The 20,483-nt window shown below is 53.9% G+C and overlaps 2 protein-coding genes across 4 annotated transcripts in view; one reads left to right on the top strand and one right to left on the bottom strand.

Moving 5' to 3' along the window:
- Positions 1–7,188, top strand: part of RABEP2 (rabaptin, RAB GTPase binding effector protein 2) — a 21,995-nt gene extending 14,807 nt beyond the window's left edge. The window contains exons 6-13 of the mRNA XM_030799261.1: positions 407–502; positions 600–698; positions 2,840–2,995; positions 5,418–5,595; positions 5,736–5,747; positions 5,853–5,908; positions 6,095–6,211; positions 6,565–7,188. Of these exons, the coding sequence (XP_030655121.1) occupies positions 407–502; positions 600–698; positions 2,840–2,995; positions 5,418–5,595; positions 5,736–5,747; positions 5,853–5,908; positions 6,095–6,211; positions 6,565–6,666 (816 nt within the window). The 3' untranslated portion in view covers positions 6,667–7,188. The remainder of the gene's footprint in view (positions 1–406; positions 503–599; positions 699–2,839; positions 2,996–5,417; positions 5,596–5,735; positions 5,748–5,852; positions 5,909–6,094; positions 6,212–6,564) is intronic.
- The window catches only part of ATP2A1 (ATPase sarcoplasmic/endoplasmic reticulum Ca2+ transporting 1), a 26,205-nt gene continuing 12,819 nt past the window's right edge, over positions 7,098–20,483 (bottom strand). For 2 of the 3 annotated variants that reach the window (XM_030799253.1, XM_030799259.1), the window contains 14 exons: positions 17,305–17,393; positions 16,941–17,043; positions 16,595–16,726; positions 13,437–13,562; positions 13,111–13,329; positions 10,683–11,018; positions 9,516–9,736; positions 9,213–9,415; positions 8,934–9,019; positions 8,699–8,832; positions 8,465–8,582; positions 8,172–8,289; positions 7,867–7,910; positions 7,100–7,427 (listed from right to left, as the gene is read on the bottom strand). In XM_030799253.1, coding sequence (XP_030655113.1) covers positions 7,906–7,910; positions 8,172–8,289; positions 8,465–8,582; positions 8,699–8,832; positions 8,934–9,019; positions 9,213–9,415; positions 9,516–9,736; positions 10,683–11,018; positions 13,111–13,329; positions 13,437–13,562; positions 16,595–16,726; positions 16,941–17,043; positions 17,305–17,393 — 1,890 coding nt within the window. In that variant the 3' untranslated portion in view covers positions 7,100–7,427; positions 7,867–7,905. Of the gene's footprint in view, positions 7,428–7,866; positions 7,911–8,171; positions 8,290–8,464; positions 8,583–8,698; positions 8,833–8,933; positions 9,020–9,212; positions 9,416–9,515; positions 9,737–10,682; positions 11,019–13,110; positions 13,330–13,436; positions 13,563–16,594; positions 16,727–16,940; positions 17,044–17,304; positions 17,394–20,483 lie in introns of all 3 variants that reach the window. The other variant, XM_012505488.2, reaches the window with a different exon arrangement.

The raw sequence follows: 20,483 nt of genomic DNA, 5'->3' as shown, positions 1-20,483 counted from the left end.
TTTAAGCGATCCTCCTGCCTCAGTTTCCCCAGTAGCTGAGATTACAGGTGTCCCACCACCACGCCTGGCTAATTTTTTCTATTTTTAGTAGAGATGGGGTTTCACCATGTTGGCCAGGCTGGTTTTGAACTCCTGACCTCAAATGATCCACTCGCCTCGGCCTCCCAAAGTGCTGGGATTACAGGCGTGAGCCACTGCACCCGGTCCTGTGGAATCCACTTTGGAGGTGGACCTGGCAGGGCCTGCTGATGGGTGGGGAGTGAAGGGAAGAGAATGGATGTCTGGGCCTGTAACTCGACGGACTGTGTGGATGAGGGCACCTCCCTGCAGAGGTGGGCCACAAGAAGTGTGGTGAGGGGGGCCCAAGTTCCCGGGAGATGCAGGCTGAAGGCAGGGTCTGTGGCAGGGCCGACAGCTGCAGAAGGACCTGGAGAGCATCAGTCGTGAGCGGGACGAGCTCCAAGAGGGCCTGAGACGGAGCAATGAGGACTGTGCCAAGCAGGTGGGTCCCTGCCACCACTGCAGCCCCAGCCGGCCTCTGGCTACCTCCCGCCCCCTGACATGCCCTTGCCCTCACTTTCGCTCTCCCTCCAATCCAGATGCAGGTGCTTCTGGCCCAGGTCCAGAACTCAGAGCAGCTGCTGCGGACCCTGCAGGGGACTGTGAGCCAGGCCCAGGAGCGGGTGCAGCTGCAGATGGTGAGTACCTGGGGGCCCCGGGGCAGGAGGGCAAGGAGTCCAGCAGGAATCAGTTGCATGTGGTGGAAGGGGGCACATGGGAAGTCAAGGAACCTGTCCTGTCCCCAGCTGCTCAGGCCGCACCCTGGAACTGGTGCCAGGCAGGTAAGAGGGTTTAGGGCAGCTGGTGCCGTGGCCAGAACAGGGCCCCCGCAGCCACACAGAGCTGTTTGATCTTGAGCTAATCCCAGACTCCCAGCCTCTGCCTCACCATCTATAAAACTGACATAATGGGGCCTAGTTTGCAGAGTCATGAGGATTAAAATCAAATCTGACTGGGCGAGGTGACTCATACCTGTAATCCTAGCACTTTGGGAGGCCTAGGCGGTTGGATCACCTGAGGTCAGGAGTTCGAGCCTGGCCAACACAGGGAAACCCCATCTCTACTAAGAATACAAAAATTAGCCGGACATGTTGGTGGGCGCCTATAATCCCAGCTACTTGGCTGGGCAGGATAATCGCTGGAACCTGGGGGACAGAGGTTGTAGTGAGCCGAGATCACGCCATTGCACTTCAGCCTGGGTGAAAGAGCAAAACTCTGTCTCAAAGAAAAAAAAACAAAAAACAAATCAGATACTGACCAAGACTGGGGAGGAGACATACATGACTGAACAGGGCCAGGTGTAGGGCAGGAGGGTAGGAGGGCAGTAGGCGGCCTGGAACCAGAGGCCCCTGCAAGGGGCTCCTGCCTCTGGGCTCTGCTGACCATGGCCACCTAGGAACACAGGTTCCCTACTGCCAGATTTTCTGATTTTTCAAGAGAAACCAAAAATATGAATATTTGTGTATTATCTCCTTTTTTTTTTTTTTTTTTTTGAGACGGAGTCTCGCTCTTTCACCCAGGGTGGAGTGCAGTGGTGCAATCTTGGCTCACTGCAAGCTCCACCTCCCATGTTCATGCCATCCTCCTGCCTCAGCCTCCCGAGTAGCTGAGACTACAGGCGCCTGCCACCATGCCCAGCTAATTTTTTTTTTTTTTTTGTATTTTTAGTAGAGACGGGGTTTCACCGTGTTAGCCAGGATGGTCTTGATCTCCTGACCTCGTGATCTACCCGTCTCAGCCTCCCAAAGTGCTGGGATTGCAGGCGTGAGCCACTACGCCCGGCCTCCTGTTTTTTTTTTTTTTTTTTAAGAAATGGTGTGTTGCTCTGTTGCCCAGGCTGGCCAGGCTGGAGTGCAGTGGTGCAATCATAGCTCACTGAAGCCTCAACTTTCTGGACTCAAGCAATCCTGCAGCCTCAGCCTCCTGAGTAGCTGGGACTACAGGCTCACACCACCATGCCCAGCTAATTTGTAAATTTGTCTGTAGAGTCGGGGTCTCACTATGTTGCCCAGGCTGGTCTCAAACTCCTGGCCTCAAGTGACCCTCCCACCTTGGCCTCCCCCGTAGCCAGGATTATAGGTGTGTGGCACCATGCCTGGCTTGTCTCTTAATTTTTAGAGTTGGCAACTACTTTAAGGTTTTAAAAATATATATGGGCCGGGCACGGTGGCTCACACCTGTAATCCCAGCACTTTGGGAGGCCAAGGCAGGTGGATCATCTGAGGTCAAGAGTTTGAGACCAGCCTGACCAACATGGTGAAACCCCATCTCTACTAAAAGTACAAATATTAGCCAGGCATGATGGTGGGCGCCTGTAATTCCAGCTACTTGGGAGGCTGAGGCAGGAGAATCGCTTGAACCCGGGAGGCGGAGGTTACAGTGAGCTGAGATCACGCCATTGCACTCCAGCCTGGGTGACAGAGGGAGACTCTGTCTCAAAAAAATACATATTTTTTAAAATTTAAATTTATATATATTTAAATAAATTTATATATATATATTTAAATATTTGTGTGTGTATGTGTGTGTATATGTATATATATAGACCAAATAAAATACCAGGCTTGGGCCCTGGCAGCAGCCTGTAACCTGCATGTTAGCAGGCACAGGGGTGTCTGAAGAGCTTGGTGGCAAAAAGTGCTCCTTCCTTGCTTAGGAGCAGAGAAGGCATGGGCTCTCTTGCTGTCAGTCTGGGAGGAGGGTTCAAGGAGGTTTGGCCTCCTAGGGACTGGAGACGCCCTGTCCTCTTCATTGCCTTGTACTAACTGTCCGTCCACAGGCGGAGCTGGTCACCACCCACAAGTGCCTGCACCACGAGGTAAAGCGGTTGAATGAGGAAAACCAAGGGCTCCGGGCCGAGCAGCTGCCATCCTCAGCCCCCCAGGGCCCACAGCAGGAGCAGGGCGAGGAGGAATCACTGCCCAGCTCTGTGCCAGTAAGCCGAGTGTGGGCACTGAGAGCCTGGAGCCACCGTGAGGGCCCTTCCTCCCCAGGCAGGGCAGAGCATTGGACAGGACCAGCCAGGGTGCTGTGTATTTGCTTGGCCAACTCATTTGCCTTCTCTAAGGCTCAGTTTCCTCATCTGAGAAATGGAACCATACACGCTTTCCAGCATTGGCATCAAAAGAAAATGAGTTAACAGAATGCTTGGCAGGAAGGAAGCAGTCATTTGGTTGGTTTGCTATTTTTAAGTGACACGCGAGCCACAAGATTGAATTTATCATCATCTTTGGTTTGTAGCAACCTGCCATCATGGATCTATGCCTGGCCTTTGTCAACTTAATTTCTTAATAATATGGCTTATTAGCCAGGCGTGATGGCTCACACCTGTAATCCTAGCACTTTGAGAAGCTGAGTCAGGCAGATCACTTGAGGTCAGGAATTTGAGACCAGCCTGGCCAACATGATAAAACCCCGTCTCTACTAAAAATAGAAAAAAATTAGTCGGGGCCGGGCGCGGTGGCTCACGCCTGTAATCCCAGCGCTTTGGGAGGCCAAGGTCAGTGGGTCACCTGAGGTCAGGAGTTCGAGACCAGCCTGCCCAACATGGCAAAACCCCATCTCTACTAAAAATACAAAAATTAGCCTCGTGTGGTGGCGGGCACCTGTAATCCCAGCTACTCGGGAGGCTGAGGCTGGAGAATCGATTGAACCCAGGAGTCAGAGGTTGCAGTGAGCCGAGATCACGCCATTGCACTCCAGACTGGGCAACAAGAGCGAAACTCTGTCTCAAAAAAAAAAAAAAAAAAAACATTAGTTGGGCATGGTGGCTCGTGCCTGTAATCCCAGCTACTCGGGAGGCTAAGGCAGAAGAATCACTTGGCCTGGGAGCCGGAAGTTGCAGTGAGCCAAGATCGTGCCACTGCACTCTAGCCTGGGCGAGAGAGCAAGGCTCCATCTCAAAATAATAATAATAATATGGCTTATTAATAAATTGATTAGAAATAGATCACTTGGTGGCTGGGCACAGTGACTCACGCCTGTAATCACAGCAGTTTGGGAGGCTGAGGCAGGAGGATCATTTGAGCCCAGGAGTTCAAGACCAGCCTGGACAACAAAGCAAGACCCTGTCTCTACAAAAAATAAAAATAAAAATATTAGCTGGGCTTGGTGGCTTGCGCCTATAGTCCCAGCTACTTAGGAGCCTGAAGCAGGAGGATCACTGAAGTCTAGGAGTTCAAGATCAGCCTGGGCAATATAGTTGAGACCCTGTCTCTACAAAAAATACAAAAATTAGCCGGGTGTGGTGGCCTCCACCTGCAGTCCCAGCAACTCAAGTGTCTGAGGCGGGATGCTTGAACCTGGGAGGTTGAGGCTACGGTGAGCTGTGATTGTGCCACTACACTCCATCCTGGGCCACAGAGTGAGACCCTGTCTCAAAAAAAACCAAAAGACAAAAAACAAAAAAGAACCGTGGGGCACCTCCTTCCCCACCCTGAGATCCGTGCACTTCCGGGCACCTCCTCCCCATTCCTTGGCTCTGCTTTGCCCTTGCAGTCTTTGGTGTTGTTTTCATTACATGTACAGTGCGGTGCTTAACTTTCATTGTTCTTGAGCTTTACAAAAGGGTTTATTTTATTTTATTTTTATTTTTTGAGACAGAGTTTTGCTCTGTCGCCCCAGCTGGAGTGCAGTGGCACCATCTCGACTCACTGTAACCTCCACCTCCTTGGTTCAAGCAATTCTCCTGCCTCAGCCTCCTGAGTAGCTGGGATTACAGGCGCGGGCCGCCAGCTGGCTAATTTGTGGTTGTTGTTGTTGTTTGTTTTTGTTTTTGTTTCTGTTTGAGACGGAGTCTTGTTCTGTTGCCTAGGCTGGAGTGCAGTGGCGCAATCTCGGCCCACTGCAATCTCCGCCTCCTGGGTTCAAGCGATTCTTCTGCCTCAGCCTCCGGAATAGCTGGGACTACAGGCGCCCACCACCACGCCCGGCTATTTTCTGTATTTTTAGTAGAGTTTCACCATATTAGCCAGGCTGGTCTCTAACTCCTGACCTCAGGTGATCCGCCCACCTCAGCCTCCCAAAGTACTGAGATTACAGGCGTGAGCCACCGCGCCCCGCAAGGGTCTCTTGCTGTAGGTAATCTGCTGAACTTTATGGTTGGGACTCTTCCTGAACGCCCTCCACGGTGTGGGGCGTGGTCGTGTGTCCTGAGCTTCCTCCGCTGTGCCGGAGCGCGCCTATCCTCCTCCCAGACGATGGGCATTTTGGGCTCTTCCCCGCTTTAGCCGTTTGCTTCCATCCTCCCTTCCTTCCCCGTTCCTCCCCACAATCCCCGTCTGGCTGGTGGCCCCTGCCCTCCTGCCCTCCTGCCCTCCTGCCCCAGCCCAGCAGGTGACTCCTCGCGTCCCTTCCAGGAGCTGCAGCAGCTGCTGCGCCGCACGCGGCAGGAGGCGAGGGCCCGGCTGCAGGCCCAGGAGCATGGGGCCGAGCGCCTGCGGATCGAGATCGTGACGCTGCGGGAGGCTCTGGAGGAGGAGACAGCGGCCAGGGCCAGCCTGGAGGGGCAGCTGAGGGTGCAGCGGGAGGAGACAGGTGAGGGGAGGGGCACAAGCTCCCAGCCCCGGGCCCAGGGCCCCTGTCGGCCCTGCAGGGAGCCACTGGGGCCCAGGCGTGAGCAGCAGCGGGGAGGGGAGAGAGGCTGGCCTTGACCTCTCTCTCTTTCCTTCCCACAGAGGTGCTGGAGGGTGAGTGTGTGCTGGAGGTGATCTTGGGGATCGCCCACCCTGGCTGGGCTAGGTGGGGAAAGGGAGAGGGCGTGGCCCTGACCTCGCCCTGCCCTGACTTCCCAGCCTCCCTGTGCAGCCTGAGGACGGAGATGGAGCGGTTGCAGCAGGAACAGAGGAAGGTGAGGGGGAGGGCAGGGGGACTGGGAGGAGAGGGACCCAGCTGCGGAAAAGACCTCACCCCTCCTGCCCTCTGTGTCTCCCTCAGGCCAGGTGGGAGGAAGCCCTGGGGCAACGGCTGGCCATGCACCCTCCCATCTGGCCCAGGCCTAGCCAGGCCCAGCTCAGTGTGGTGTCTGTCCCCGCAGGCCCAGCTCCCAGACCTCCTCTCAGAACAGAGGGCCAAGGTGCTGCGGCTGCAGGCAGAGCTGGAGACCAGTGAGCAGGTGCAGAGGGATTTCGTGCGACTGTCCCAGGCCCTGCAGGTATGGCCTGTCCCAGCCCGGCCAGGCTGGCTGGCTCCACTCTGGGTGACCTTTCCTGGGTCTTGCAAGGACAGTTCCCTGGTTAGGGGAGTCCTTTCTTCCTCCTGGGGCTGCCATGGTCCTGTCCTGAGCTATTACTCAAAAAACCCTGAAACTCTTGTGTGAGCCTTGGTCAGTCACCTGAAGCCCTCAGTACAGGGCATGGTGGACACTCAGGGCATTTGTGGCGTCAGCCCCACAAAGGTGGCCCCTGGCTCCACGGGTCCCAGGCCCTGCCCTTGGGGGCTGGCAGGTGGGGTAGGGGCTGCGTTTCCCCACCAAGTGCACTCTGCTCCCCTCGTCCGACCCGGCAGGTGCGCCTGGAGCAGATCCGCCAGGCTGAGACCCTGGAGCAAGTGCGCAGCATCATGGATGAGGCACCACTCACGGACGTCAGGGACATCAAGGACACCTGAGGGGTCAGGATGTCCCCACCCCCACCCTGGGAAAGACGCCTTTCCCCACTCCAGAACCATGAAGCCTGGCTCTGGGGTCTTGGATGGCTTCTCCACCGTCCCTGAGCCTGGGGTTGAGGGGACTGACCAGGGCCACCACCGCCCCGCCCTCCAGCGCCTCCTCCCAGGGTGGCTGGCCCTCCTGTTCTCAGGGATCACACCTGGGTGAGGGGCCCAAGCCCCTCCCAGAACCAAAGGTGCAGGCTCAGGCCTGCGGCTTTCTGGCTGCTGTGCTGCCTCCTGGGCTCCAGCCCTCCCCTGCCCCCAGCCCGTCCCCTGCCCAGGGCACAGCCGAGCCATGGGGGCTGGGAGTCCCCATCAGAGGCAGTGAGGTGGGCCCCGGCCCTGGGACAGGCAGCTGCCTTCTGGTCTGCATGACACTAAGACGCTTGTCCACAGCGGCGACCCAGACCTCCAAGCTTGCACAGAGGCAAGGCCAGACTTTTCCGTCATTTATTTTCAATAAATAAGCAGCTCAGCGCAGTCGGTCGCCTTGTCCCTGCAAGCCCCTCGGGGTTGGGAAGGGGAATTTACAAGGTTGAGAGGGAGGCGGGTGGCCGAGGGGGAAGGAAAGGGAAGCAGACGTGTTTATAAACAGACACATGATGGGTGTGGGGGACGGGACAGGGGTCTGTGCCACAGCTCTGCCTGAAGATGCGTCACTATTGGGGTGGGGAGGACAGAGCAAAAGGACGTTCACTTCCTTCTTTCATCTTCTGGATCTGGAAGGGGAAAGAGAAGGGATGAGGCAGGCAGCGGGAGGGCAGCGAGGTCCCTCCCAGGTGCATCTCCCAGGCACACACTTACCTGGAGGCTCAGAAGCTTACCACCCTGCCAGTTCCTCCCCTACTCACCTGTGTCCCCAGACACCCCGCCCCCCCCCCACTGCAGCCCCACAGCAAAGACAGCCCAGCACACAGCCAGCGCAACGCAGCGCAGCAGACGGGCCCAGAGGCTGGCACTGCCCAGGGCCTGGGAGCCGAACTGACGCCCAGTGGGAGGCCAGCGGCCCACCCTGACTGGAAGCGCAGCAGCAGCAGTGGCAATGGCTCCAGGTGGAGCTGCGAGCGCAAGTGACCTTGGATGCGATGCGCAAGGGGCTGAGGGGGCGTGGGTGGCAGGGGCACAGCAGCTGGGCTGAGGGCAAGAAGGGGGTGATACCTGTGACACGGGCTCAAAGAGATGGAGGAGGGGGAACAGTTATCCTATGGCCAGAGAGGACAAGAGGCACCGTTATCAAGGCGGGGAGGTGACATGGGGGCTGTAGGGGGCTGTGGGGGCTGAGGAGGCAGTGGGGCTGCCCTGGAGATGTGGCCCCTGCAGGCGCAGGGGGAACGGGGCGGACAGGGGTCCTGCCAGGGCTGAGAAACTTACCACCTGCAAAGTAGGGGGCGGACCGGGGGCGTCATCATGGGGAAGGGGCTGTGGTGGGGCCAGGGCTTGGGGACAGAGAGGGCACTCCTTACCCTCTAGGTAGTTCCGAGCAATGAACTTGAGGATTTCGTCGAGCCCAATGACTGGCAGTGAGATCTTGAGGACCATGAGCCACTGGGTGAGGTCCAGGGCCCGGAGCTTGAAGATCATCTGGGGCAGGGGACAAGCACCCTCTCAGGAGGGGGTGGGGAGGGAGCCAGAGACCTGCACTGCCCAGCCCACTCCCATCAGTCTCCCGCATCAGCGCCCCTGGTGGGAGTGGTCATGGGCCCGCCGTGGGCTCCCCAGTGCTGGGGTGGGTTGCCCTGGGTGGAAGAAACCTCACCGGCAGGGGGTCAACATAGAGGATGAGGAAGTGCAGGGACATGGAGAGGCAGATGGAGCCCAGCAGCCAGATGTTCACCCAGGGTGGCATCCGCAGCAGGGACTGGTTCTCGGACAGGCTGCAGAGGGGAAGGGGAGGGAGAAGGCACAGTGAGGAGGCAGGAGGCGGGCGGCGCAGTGGAGGACATGGGCAGTGGCCTCGGGAGGGTGGTGGGTGTAGCTGGGGAGCCCCTACCTGTTGAGTGCATTGCACATCTCGATGGTCACCAGCACAGACAGGGCCATGGTCATGGGCTCGGGGGCCTCGAAGACCTCACAGTCTATGCCCTCGAAGTGGGTGTTGTCCTCGGTGCACTGCATGAAGTGAGTCTGCAGGGAAGGTACAGGAGACTGAGGTCCAGGGCCACCTCCATGCCACCCTCCTGCATCCCTGCACCCTCCTGGTCCCCTCCTCTGTGGCCTCCCCCTACCAGCTGGCTGTAGTTGACATGAGGCCCGTCCTCAGCGTACAGGAACCACCAGGCAGCTGCTCCCACGGTGGCTGCACCCACATAGCCTGTGGTGGAGAGAGGGGAGTCGGGGGTCAGGGCTGGGGAGATAGGGCACATCAAGGGTTGAGGGCCTCAAGTGGCCATGGACAGGCTGGCCAAGGAAGAAGACCCTCTCAGCACCTGTGTGGGGGAGCTGGTGTCCCAGAGAGGGGGTTAGTCCCAAGGGCTGGGGAGGATCGAGGAACCCCTCCAGCTCACCCCCAATTGCCATGTAGCGGAAGAAGAGCCAGCCACTGATGAGGGGCTCCTTGGGGCTCCGGGGGGGGCGGTCCATGATGTCCAGGTCTGGTGGGTTGAAGCCCAGGGCTGTGGCTGGGAGCCCGTCAGTCACCAAGTTCACCCACAGCAGCTGCACCGGGATCAGGGCCTCGGGCAGCCCCAGGGCAGCGGTCAGGAAGATGCTGCAGGAAGGAGGTGGTCACATCTCTGTCCTGCCTCCCAGACCTGCAGCCACCCCACCCTGACCCTGGCTTCCTTCTGGACGCCCACCCAGCTGCTCACCAGACCACCTCGCCCACGTTGGAGGAAATGAGGTAGCGGATGAACTGCTTCATGTTGTTGTAGATGGCGCGGCCCTCCTCCACAGCAGCTACGATGGTGGAGAAGTTGTCGTCGGCCAGCACCATCTCGGAGGCAGTCTTGGCCACGGCGGTGCCAGATCCCATGGCAATGCCAATCTCGGCCTTCTTCAGGGCAGGGGCGTCATTGACGCCATCACCTGTCTGAGGGAGGAGGAGGAGGTGGGCTTAGGGCACCTTTACACATCCCTCCTTTTTTAAAAAGTTTTTATTTTAGGGATGAGGTCTCACTGTGTTGCCCAGGCTGGTCTTAAACTCCTGGACTCAAGCAATCCTCCTGCCTCGACCTCCCAAAGTGTTGGGATTACAGGCGTGAGCCACCACACTTGGCCAAAAGCTCAGTTTAGAACAAAGATCGGCACACTTTTTTTTTTGAGACGGAGTCTCACTCTGTCGCCCAGGCTGGAATGCAGTGGCGCAATCTCGGCTCACTGCAACCTCCGCCTCCCAGGTTCAAGCAGTTCTTTTGTCTCAGCCTCCTGAGTAACTGGGACTACAGGCATGTGCCACCACACACGGCCAATTTTTGTATTTTTTGGTAGAGATGGGGTCTTGCCATGTTGTCCAGGCTGGTCTCAAACTCTTGACCTCAGGTGATCTGCCTGCCTCAGTCTCCTTAAGTTCTGGGATTACAGGCGTGAGCCACTGCACCCAGCTTTTTTTTTTTTTTTTTGAGACAGGGTTTCACTCTGTTGCCCAGGCTGAAGTGCAGTGGTGCAGTCATAACTCACTGCACCCTCAAACTGTGCTCAAGTGATCCTCCCACCTCAGGCTCCCAAGTAGCTAGGACCACAAACATGTGCCACTGTGAGGCTAAATTTATTTTTAAAGTTTTGTTTTAGTAGAGATGAGGTATTGCTATGTTGCCCAGGCTGGTCTCGAACTCCTGCTCAAGTGATTCGCCCACCTCAGCCTCCTGAAGTGCTAGGCCCAGCCCACATATCCTCCTTTAGACTCTTCCTTCGGGGTCTGAATCCCCACCCTTCTTGCATCTTACCAGGGCCCTCCTGCCCTGGGCCCCACTCTCCCCAGCACAGTCATCTGGTCATCTCCGTGGGCACTAAGGCTGCGGCCGCCTGGGGCCTCTCACCATGGCTGTGATCTCATCGTAGGACTGCAGGTACTCCACAATCTTGGACTTGTGCGAGGGCTCCACGCGGGCGAAGCAGCAGGCACGTCTGCAGGCTTCCCGCTGTTCAGCCAGGGGCAGGTCGTCAAACTCTCGGCCCGTGTAGGCGCGATCGGCCACCTCCTCATTCTCCCCAAAGATGCCAATTCGCCGGCAGATGGCAATGGCTGTGCCCTTGTTGTCCCCAGTGATCATGATCACCCGGATCCCGGCGTCACGGCACAGCTGGATGGAGCCCGTGACCTCCTTGCGCGGAGGGTCCAGCATGCCCACTACACCCACGAATGTCAGGTCCGTCTGGGGAGATACAGCACAGAGCCACAGGTCAGGTGGGGATCTGGAAAACTCCCCTGGAGGAAGCTGGTGGGGGGTAGGGATGGGGTGAAAGGTCAGGAAGTGGTGGAGGGTGGCGGGAAGCCTGAACCCTCGGCTTGCAGCCTCAGGGCCTGGTGTCAGACCTCAGTGGGGCCTTGGAAGCTCAGAGGCAGGAAACGTCTCATTCATCTAAGCACCTGCAGGTGCTGATGGTGCCAGGCCCATCGTGGGTTCAGATCGTATCTTTTTTTTTTGAGACAGGGTATTGCTGTGTCACCCAGGCTGGAGTGCAGTGGTGCAACGGTGTGATCATAGCTCACTGCAGCCTCAATCTACCAGGCTCAAGCGATCCTCCTACCTCACCCTCCCAAGTAGCTGGGACTACAGGCATACACCAATATGTCCAGCTAATTTTTTTTTTTTTAATTTTTAGTAGAGAAAGGATCTCGCTATGTTGCCCAGGCTGGTCTCAAACTCCTGGGCTCAATAGATCCTCCGGCCTCGGCCTCCCAATGTGCTGGGATTACAGGCGTAAGCTACCACACCCAGCCCAAATCGTGTCTTTCCTTTTTTTTTTTGTTTTTTGTTTTTTGAGATAGACTCTTGCTCTGTCACCTACACTGGAGTGCAGTGGCAATGGCATGATCTCAGCTCACTGCAACCTCCGCCTCCCGAGTTGAAGCGATTCTCTGCCTCAGCCTCTCGAGTAGCTGGGATTACAAGGGCGCACGACCACGCCTGGCTAATTTTTTTATTTTAGTAGAGACTTGGTTTTACCATGTTGGCCAGGTTGGTCTCAAACTCCTGACCTCAAGTGATCTGCCAGCCTTGGCCTCCCAAAGTGCTGGCATTATAGGTGTGAGCCCTGACACGTGGCCCCAAATTGTGTCTTTTTTTGGGGGGGGCGGGGGGATGGAGTCTCGCTCTGTTGCCCAGGCTGGAGTGCAGTGGTGCGATCTCTGCTCACTGCAACCTCCATCTCCCAGGTTCAAGTGATTCTCCTGCCTCAGCCTCCAGACTAGCTGGGGTTACAGGTGCCCACCACCACGCCCGGCTAATTTTTGTATTTTTAGTAGAAATGGAGTTTCACCATATTGGCCAGGCTGGTCTCAAACTCCTGATCTTGTGATCTGCCTGCCTTGGCCTCCCAAAATGCTGGGATTACAGATGGGAGCCACCATGCCCAGCCAAAATGTGTCTTTCATAGAAAGAACGTGAACTGGAAGTGAGGTACTGCTTTCTGCTTTTGGCAGTGCCATTACGTGACCCACAACTTAGAAGAAATCCCCTGTATAAAATGAAAGGAGGGACTGTGGTGCCGTTCCGGTGCTGGTCCAATACAAGTAAGGAGTCTTTGCCAGAACACAGATCAACTGTCTCGAGACAGTCTCGCTACAGAAAACACAACAGCTGAACCCCCCATGTGCTAAGTGGCATTGGCTCCTGTTCTGGTTCAAGTGGCTCACCTTGTCACCGACCACAGACCACATTTGCTAGATGATTCCCAAGGTTTATTCTTTCTCTCTTTTTTTTGTGTGTGTTTTTTTGTTTTTAGAGACAGGGCCTTGCTTGTCATGCAGGCTGGAGTGCAGTGGTGTGATCATGGCTCACTGCAGCCTCCAACTCCTGGGCTCGAGTGATCCTCCCACCTCAGGCTCCCCAGTAGCTGGGACTACAGGTGTGTGTCACCATGTCCAGTTCATCTCTTTTAACATTTTTAAAAATGTATTTTACTTTTTACCCAGACCCCCATGAATTTAACAAGCTAATTTAAAAAAAATTTTTTTATAGAGATGGGGTCTCACTTCATTGCCCAGGCTGGTCTTGAACTCCTGGGCTCAAGCACTCTTCCCACCTCAGCTTCCCAAAGTGCTGAGATTACAGGCGTGAGTCATTGCACCCAGCCTCCCAACGTTCTTTGAAACTAGTGTCCTGTGATTCCATGGCCTGTACTAAGGAGCCATCAACTTGACTGACGAGGTAGGAAATGATCCGGGTGGTAGAGCTGTGAGTGGATGGCTGGGACCCGGCCCTTCACCAGCTCCACGACAGTGGGAGGCTCCCAACTGCTTACCTCATACTCCAGGAACCTGGCAGAGTCATCCAGGACCATTTCCTCTCGCTTGGGGGGGGTGTCCCGGGTGGCCAGGGCCAAGCAGCGCAGGGTGTCCCGGCCAGTGCCCCACTCCTTGATCACCGCCATGATCTTCTCCTTCACCGGCCCCGTCAGTGGCACCCGGGTGGTGCCAACTCGCACATAGTTACAGCGGTCGATGACGCCCTCGGGGGCACCCTAGGAGACCAGAACAGCATTCAGAGACCACCACTTTCCTTCCAGGGCACAGTGATGGGGCCAGGAGTAGGAAGAAGAGGGGGCTGAGGCACATTCCAATTTCTGACCTTGACAAACATCTTGTTGCCCACAGCAGCCCGGGAAGATTTGGCTGGGGAGCAATAGACAGACATGGACTTTCTGTCTCGGGAGAACTCCAGGGTGAACTCCTTCTTCATTAGCTGGCGGATCACCTGGAGAGGAGACAGGGAGGGGAGACCAGTCCTCTTAAAATGGTCAAAAAGAATCTGGAGGTCAGAGCAGACCCCAAGTTAAGGCTGAAACGAACGCTAAGTCTGGTCCCTACAGCACAAAAGGAGAAAATCCCAAGGCTAGTGTTGCCATGGTGCTTCAGGGTCCTAGGTTAAAGCACAGAAGAAACAGGATGGCCTATTGTGGCACTGTCCCATAGAACTTTCTTTATTGGTCAGGCGCGGTGGCTCATGCCTGTAATCCCAGCACTTTGGGAGGCTGAGGCGGGTGAATCACTTGAGGTTAGGAGTTCGAGACCAGCCTGACCAACATGGTGAAACCCTGTCTCTACTAAAAATACAAAAATTAGCCGGGCAGAGATTGCAGTGAGCCAAGATCATGCCATTGCACTCCAGCCTAGGCGACAAAGCGAGACTCTGTCTCAGAAAAAAGAAAAAAAAACTTTCATTGTTTGTTTGTTTATTTTTATTTACTTTTTTTTTTCTTTAGAGACAGAGTCTTGTGCTGTCTCCTAGGCTGAAGTACAGTGACGTGATCATAGCCCACTGTAGCCTTGGCTCTGGCAATCCTCCTGCCTCAGCCTCCCAGCCAGCTGAGTAGCTGGGACCACAGATGTATGCCACCACTCCAGGCTAATATTAAAAAAATGTTTTAGAGATAGAGTCTCCCTGTGTTGTCCAGCCTGGTCTCACTCGTGGCCTCAAGCAATCCTCTTGCCTTGGCCTCCTAAAGCATTGGGATTACAGGCATGAACCACCACACCTGGCCCTATAACTTTTAGTAATGATAGAAATGTTATGTGATCTGCACTGTACAATTGGTGCAACTGAGCAATTGCTGTGGAGCATTGGAGGTACTCTGTATATTATTTAATTTGAATTAATTTTTATTTATTTATATTGAGATGGAGTCTTGCTCTGTTGCTCAGGCTGGAGTGCAGTGGCGCAATCTTGGCTCACTATAACCTCTGCCTCCCAGGTTCAAGCCATTCTCCTGCCTCAGCCCCCCGAGTAGCTGGAATTACAGGCACACGCCACCGTGTCCAGCTAATTTTTGTATTTTTTAGTAGTAGACCAGACTGACTAACATGGAGAAACTCTGTCTCTACTAAAAATACAAAATTAGCCGGGCATGGTGGTGCATGCCTGTATTTCCAGCTACTCGGAAGGCTGAGGCAGGAGAATCACTTGAACCCGGGATTACACCATTGCACTCCAGCCTGGGCAACAACAGCGAAACTCTGTCTCAAAAAAAAAAAAAAAAAAAAAAGAAGGCCGGGCGCAGTGTAATCCCAGCACTTTGGAGGCCGAGGCAGGCGGATCACCTGAGGTTAAGAGTTCAAGACCAGCCTGACCAACATGGGGAAACCCCGTCTCTACTAAAAATACAAAAATTAGTTGGGCGTTGTGGCACATGCCTGTAATCCCAGCTATTCAGGAGGCTGAGGCAAGAGAATTGCTTGAGCCCAGGAGGTCGAGGTTGCAGTGAGCCGAGATGGCCCTACTGCACTTCAGCCTGGGCAAAGGAGAGAGACTCCATCTCAAAAAAAAAAAAAAAAAAAAAACTCGTCTCTACTAAAAATACAAAAAGTTAGCTGGGCGTTGTGGCTTGCATCTGTAATCCCAGCTACTAGGGAGGCTGAGGCAGGAGAATTGCTTGAACCTGGGAGGCAGAGGTTGTGGTGAACTGAGATCGTGCCACTGTACACCAGAATGGGTGACAGAGCAAGACTCTCAAAACAGACAAACAAACAAACAAGAAGAATGAAAGCCTTTTTCACCAAATGTATCATGGATACTTCTCCAAAAAAAAATAAAAAAATAAAAAGAACAAAAAATCAATAGCCAGGAAAAGTGGTGCATGCCTGTAGCTTCATCTACTTGAAAGGCTGAGGCAGGAGGATCGCTTGAGCCCAGGAGTTCAAGGCTGCAGTGCGCTGTGATCATACCTATGAATAACCATTGCACTCCAGCCTGGGTGACAGGCCAAGACCCCATCTCAAAAATAAATAAAAATTTATGTTTGCATTATCATTTATAAATTTTAAAAATTAATCCTCTATTGACAGGTATTTAAGTTGCTTTCAGTTTGTTTGTTTATTTTGGAGACAGGGTCTCCCTCTGTTGCTCAGGCTGGAGTGCAGTGGTGCAATCACTGCTCACTGCAGCCTTGACCTCCTGGGCTCAAGCAGTCCTCACACCTTAGCCTTCCTAGTAAGCTAGAGTACAGTTTTGCACCACCACACCCAACTAATTTTTTTCTTTCTTTGTTTTTTTGTTTTTGTTTTTGTTTTTGTTTTTGTTTGTAGAGATGGGGGTCTCACTATGTTGCCCAGGCTGGTCTTAAACTCCTGGGCTCAAGCAATCCTTCCACCTCAGCCTCCCAGAATGCTGGGACTACAGGCATGAGTCTCTGTGTCTGGCCCGCTTTTTTTGTTATATTAAATAAAGTAGCAATGAGCATTTTGCATATATAAAACAAGAGAGAAAGAGAGAAATGTGGGGAATATAATTCCCCAGAGAGAGGTGCTTAATGGAGACATTCAGCAAGTATCAATAGCAATAACTGAGAGTGACAGTCCTAGAAGTGGCCGGGTTCATCTGGGCAAGGAAAGGCTTTCCCTATAGGTGCAGTAGCCACATTTCCCAAATCCTAAGTCAGGACTTATGATCTGCTGAAAATAAGTGCTTCTAGAAACAAAGGAATAACAGATGAAGTTGGGACTGCTCCTGGCTGGGTCCCTTGTGGTTTCCGTGTCCAGCTTTGTCCACTTCAACTCAGGACACAGCAGGCAAAAGTGATCATAGATCCATCAAGGGCATAGCCACCAGGCAGCCCCAGGGACAATGGGTTCCACCCACATCAGCCTGTGGAGAAGCTGCGGGGGCTGTCCGCTGCCTGGGTGAGGTCCCAGCACAGGCACTGGGCTCTGCCCAACTGGGGCTTCTGCCTTCCTCTAGTCTATGCAGCATAGAGTGGAGACAGCCCTGTGGCAGGGGCTCCGCAGGCTCACCGAGTTGCAGGCGTTGGCTCTCTCCACCTTCGAGAGGCTTCTCACATCCGTGTTGAACACATTCATCTTCTCCACCAGGGTGGTGAGTGCTGTCTCAGTGGCCTCGCCGACCTTCTCATAGACACCTTTGGCCTGAGATGGGCAGAGGAGGAAGAGGAAGTCGGTGCCCCAGGCTCCTACCTGTCACGCCCTCCTTCCACCTAGCGTAAGAAGGCAGCAAACCACTGCCTCCCTTGCACCCTGGCAGAGGGCTGGGTGTACTGGGTCCCCTTCCTCCAACCCTTTCCTCCTGGCCTTCGGAGGAGGCCCAGACTCTGAGCCAACTGGAAGGGGAAGGAGAGGTTACCTCATTGAAGTCCAAGGAGGAGTCATTGCAGAGGGCACAGATGGTGGCCAGCTCCACCAGCCCGTCATACTGCCCTGGCCGGACTGGCTTATCATTCTTCAAGCTGGCAGCAGGGTCAGGGGAGGAAGGGACAGAGACAGTGGAGAAGAACAGGGAATGAGATGCAGAGAGGGCACAGGAAGAGCAGGCAGCAGAGGGTCAGGAAGGACAGTGGGGAGAGCCAACTTGGATATCAGGAGAGAGAACAAGGTCGGGGAGGAAGAGGAGAGTGAAAGGAAAGCAAAACCACATGGAGGGCCCCAGGGAGAAAGGGGGTGTGGGAAGGGGCGTGAGGAGCTGGGGAGAAGATGCCTGGGTGACTTACACCTCTCCCTCTGGAGCGTAAGTGGAGCCAGTGATGGAGAACTCATTCAGGAGGCAGATGTCCCCATCCACCTTGTCAATGATAAACATCTGCGGGGCAGAAGGGCAGGCACACAGATGTCCACCTCTCCCCACCCCAAGGCGGGCACCTTCATCAAGGGAGGCCCGCACTGCCAACACCTACCCTCCCACCATTTCCCTCCCACTCACCCCTCCTTGTCCCCCCCGTATACCCTACCCACTTCCCACCAAGCTGTTGCAATCATTCTCTATCAACAGCCTTAAAACAATAGTTACTGAGGCTGGGCGAGGTGGCTCACACCTGTAATCCCAGCACTTTAGGAAGCTGAGGTGGGTGGATCACCTGTCAGGAGTTCAAGACCATCCTGGCCAACATGGTGAAACACTGTCTCTACTAAAAATACAAAAATTAGCCAGGTGTGGTGGTGCGCGCCTGTAATCCCAGCTACTCCGGAGGCTGAGGCAGGAGAATCACTTGAACCTGGGAGGCAGAGGTTGCAGTGAGCCGGGATCGTGCCATTACACTCCAGCCTGGGCGACAAGAGCCAAACTCTCAAAAAAAAAAAACACACACACACACAAACAAGAGTGACTGCAGGCTGTGCTGGAGCTTCTGTAGACCAGTTAATAAAATAAGATGGAACACAGTAAGGTATGGTGGGGACTGTGGCAAACAGCCCACCTATTGGCACCTGGACCATCTATAGCTCCAGCTGCATGTGGCCAGATCTTCCAGTTTTGCAGGAAGAGCTAGAAATTCATGTTATCTTCCTATGAAATCTCTTGACTTTTTCTTTTTGTTTTTTAAGATAGGTTCTTGCTCTGTTGCCCAGGCTGGAGTACAGTGGTGTGATCATAGCTCATTGCAGCCTTGACCTCCCGGGCTCAAGTGATCCTCCCACCTCAGCCTACCCAAGTATTTGGGGCCACAGGCACATGCCACCATGCCTGTCTCTCTCGCTCGCTCTTTTTTTTTTTTTTTTTTTTTTTGGTAGAAATTGGGTCTCACTATGTTGCCCAGGCTGGTTTTGAACTCCTGGGCTCAAGTGATCTTCCTGCCTTGGCCTCCCAAAGCGCTGGGGTACAGGCACCCACCATGATGCTGGGAGTACAGGCAACTACCATGCCCAGCCTCTTGACTTTCAAATATATGGGCAATTCTTTTTTTTTTTGGAGATGTAGTTTCACTCTTGTTGCCCAGGCTGGTGCAATCTCGGCTAACTGCAACCTCCACCTCCCGGGTTCAAGTGATTCTCCTGCCTCAGCCTCCAGAGTAGCTGGGAGTACAGGCATGCGCCATGACACCCAGCTAATTTTGTATTTTTAGTAGAGACGGAATTTCGCCGTGTTGGCCAGGCTGGTCCCGAACTCCTGACCTCAGGTGATCCAGTCACCTTGGCCTCCCAAAGTGCTGGGATTACAGGCATGAGAATTAATTAATTTTTATGAAACACGACAGGAGCCAAGTCACACGAGCCTGTGGTCTGGCTCTGTGGCCTGTGTGTTAGAGGGATGTGGAGAACGCAGTGCCCAGGAGGAGTGGCCTACTCTGAACCCTAGGCAAATGCAACAGAGACTGGGCTTTTCATTCCCGAGAAGAGAGATGGTTAAGATGGGTTCCAAGACAAAAAAGTTCTGTGGTCAGAAAAAAAACTTGGGAACCTCTGGGTTAAAGCAGAATCCGTCTTCTTTACACAGTCAGCCTCCTCTAAGGCTTTCAAATACCAGCAGGCATTGTGGGTCTCGCCCAGAAGCCAAGGTTACAGCCTTTCTCGCCCTGATCTGACCACACAGCCCTCGCTTCTCAGAACAGCAATTTCTAGTTCATGGGTGTAGTCTTCCACAAAACTCTGTGAAGGGCAGGGGTTCTTGGCCTGAGGTCAGTGGAAGACCCCGCAAGGAGCCCAAAAACTGAGACAGCCAAGAAAAAAACGACAGCTTTTCTTGTTCTCAAGCTGACATCTGACATTTCCTTCCAGTTATGCATGTTGTCAACAGACCACATTAGTATTAGCAAAACCTGTGACTGTCACCAATTTAATCACAGATACTTTCCTCCTATCACATTACCACTGTTGCAGATCTCTCAAAATAGCATAATTTATGCTCACCACTGCTTCAACACTATGATAGTGCTTAGACCCACTTCGAGAACTCGCTAATTAATGCCTTAATAAAGAAGCATGTATGTTGCCAAATTGCAAAGTTGTTTTTAAAATATTTTGATAGAACTGTATTTCACAATCATTAGTTTTCTCTGTAACCCTATGTATCTTTCCTATGTATTTTTTTTTTTACTTTTTTATGTTATTTTATTATTATTTTTTTTTGAGACAAAGTCTCACTCTGTTGCCCAGGCTGGAGTGCAGTTGTGCAATCTTGGCTCACCGCAACCTCCGCCTCCTGGGTTCAAGCGATTCTCCTGCCTCAGCCTCCCAAGTAGCTGGGATTACAGGTGCCCACCACCACGCCTGGCTAATGTTTTGTATTTTTAGTAGAGACTGGTTTTCACCATGTTGGCCAAGCTGACCTCAGGTAATCCGTCAGCCTTGGCCTCCCAAAGTGCTAGGATTACAGGTGTGAGCCACCGCATCTGGCTACCTTTTTTTTTTTTTTGAGACAGAGTTTCACTCTTGTTGCCCAGGCTGGAGTGCAATGGCACAATCTCGGCTCACCGCCTCCACCTTCCAGGTTCAAGTGATTCTCCTGCCTCAGCCTCCCAAGTAGCTAGGACTATAGGCATGTGCCACCATGCCCAGCTAATTTTGTATTTTAGTAGATACAGGGTTTCTCCATGTTGGTCAGGCTGGTCTCGAACTCCTGACCTCAGGTGATCCACCCGCCTCGGCCTCCCAAAGTGCTGGGATTACAGTCGTGAGCCACTGCACCGGGTCTTTTATATTTTTTTCAAGATGGAGTTTTGCTTTTGTCGCCCAGGCTGGGGTGCAATGGCGCGATCTCGGCTCACTGCAACCTCCACCTCCTGGGTTCAAGTGATTCTCCTGCCTCAGCCTCCTTAGTAGCTAGGACTACAGGCATCTGCCAACATGCGCAGCTAATTTTTGTATTTTTAATAGAGACAGGGTTTCTCCATGTTGGACACGCTATTCTTGAAATCCTGACCTCAGGTGATCCACCCACCTTGGTCTCCCAAAGTGC

This window comes from Nomascus leucogenys, chromosome 2 (genome assembly GCF_006542625.1).
Source record: "Nomascus leucogenys isolate Asia chromosome 2, Asia_NLE_v1, whole genome shotgun sequence".
NCBI classification, from domain to species: domain Eukaryota; kingdom Metazoa; phylum Chordata; class Mammalia; order Primates; family Hylobatidae; genus Nomascus; species Nomascus leucogenys.
This window is presented reverse-complemented; position numbering and strand designations above follow the sequence as displayed.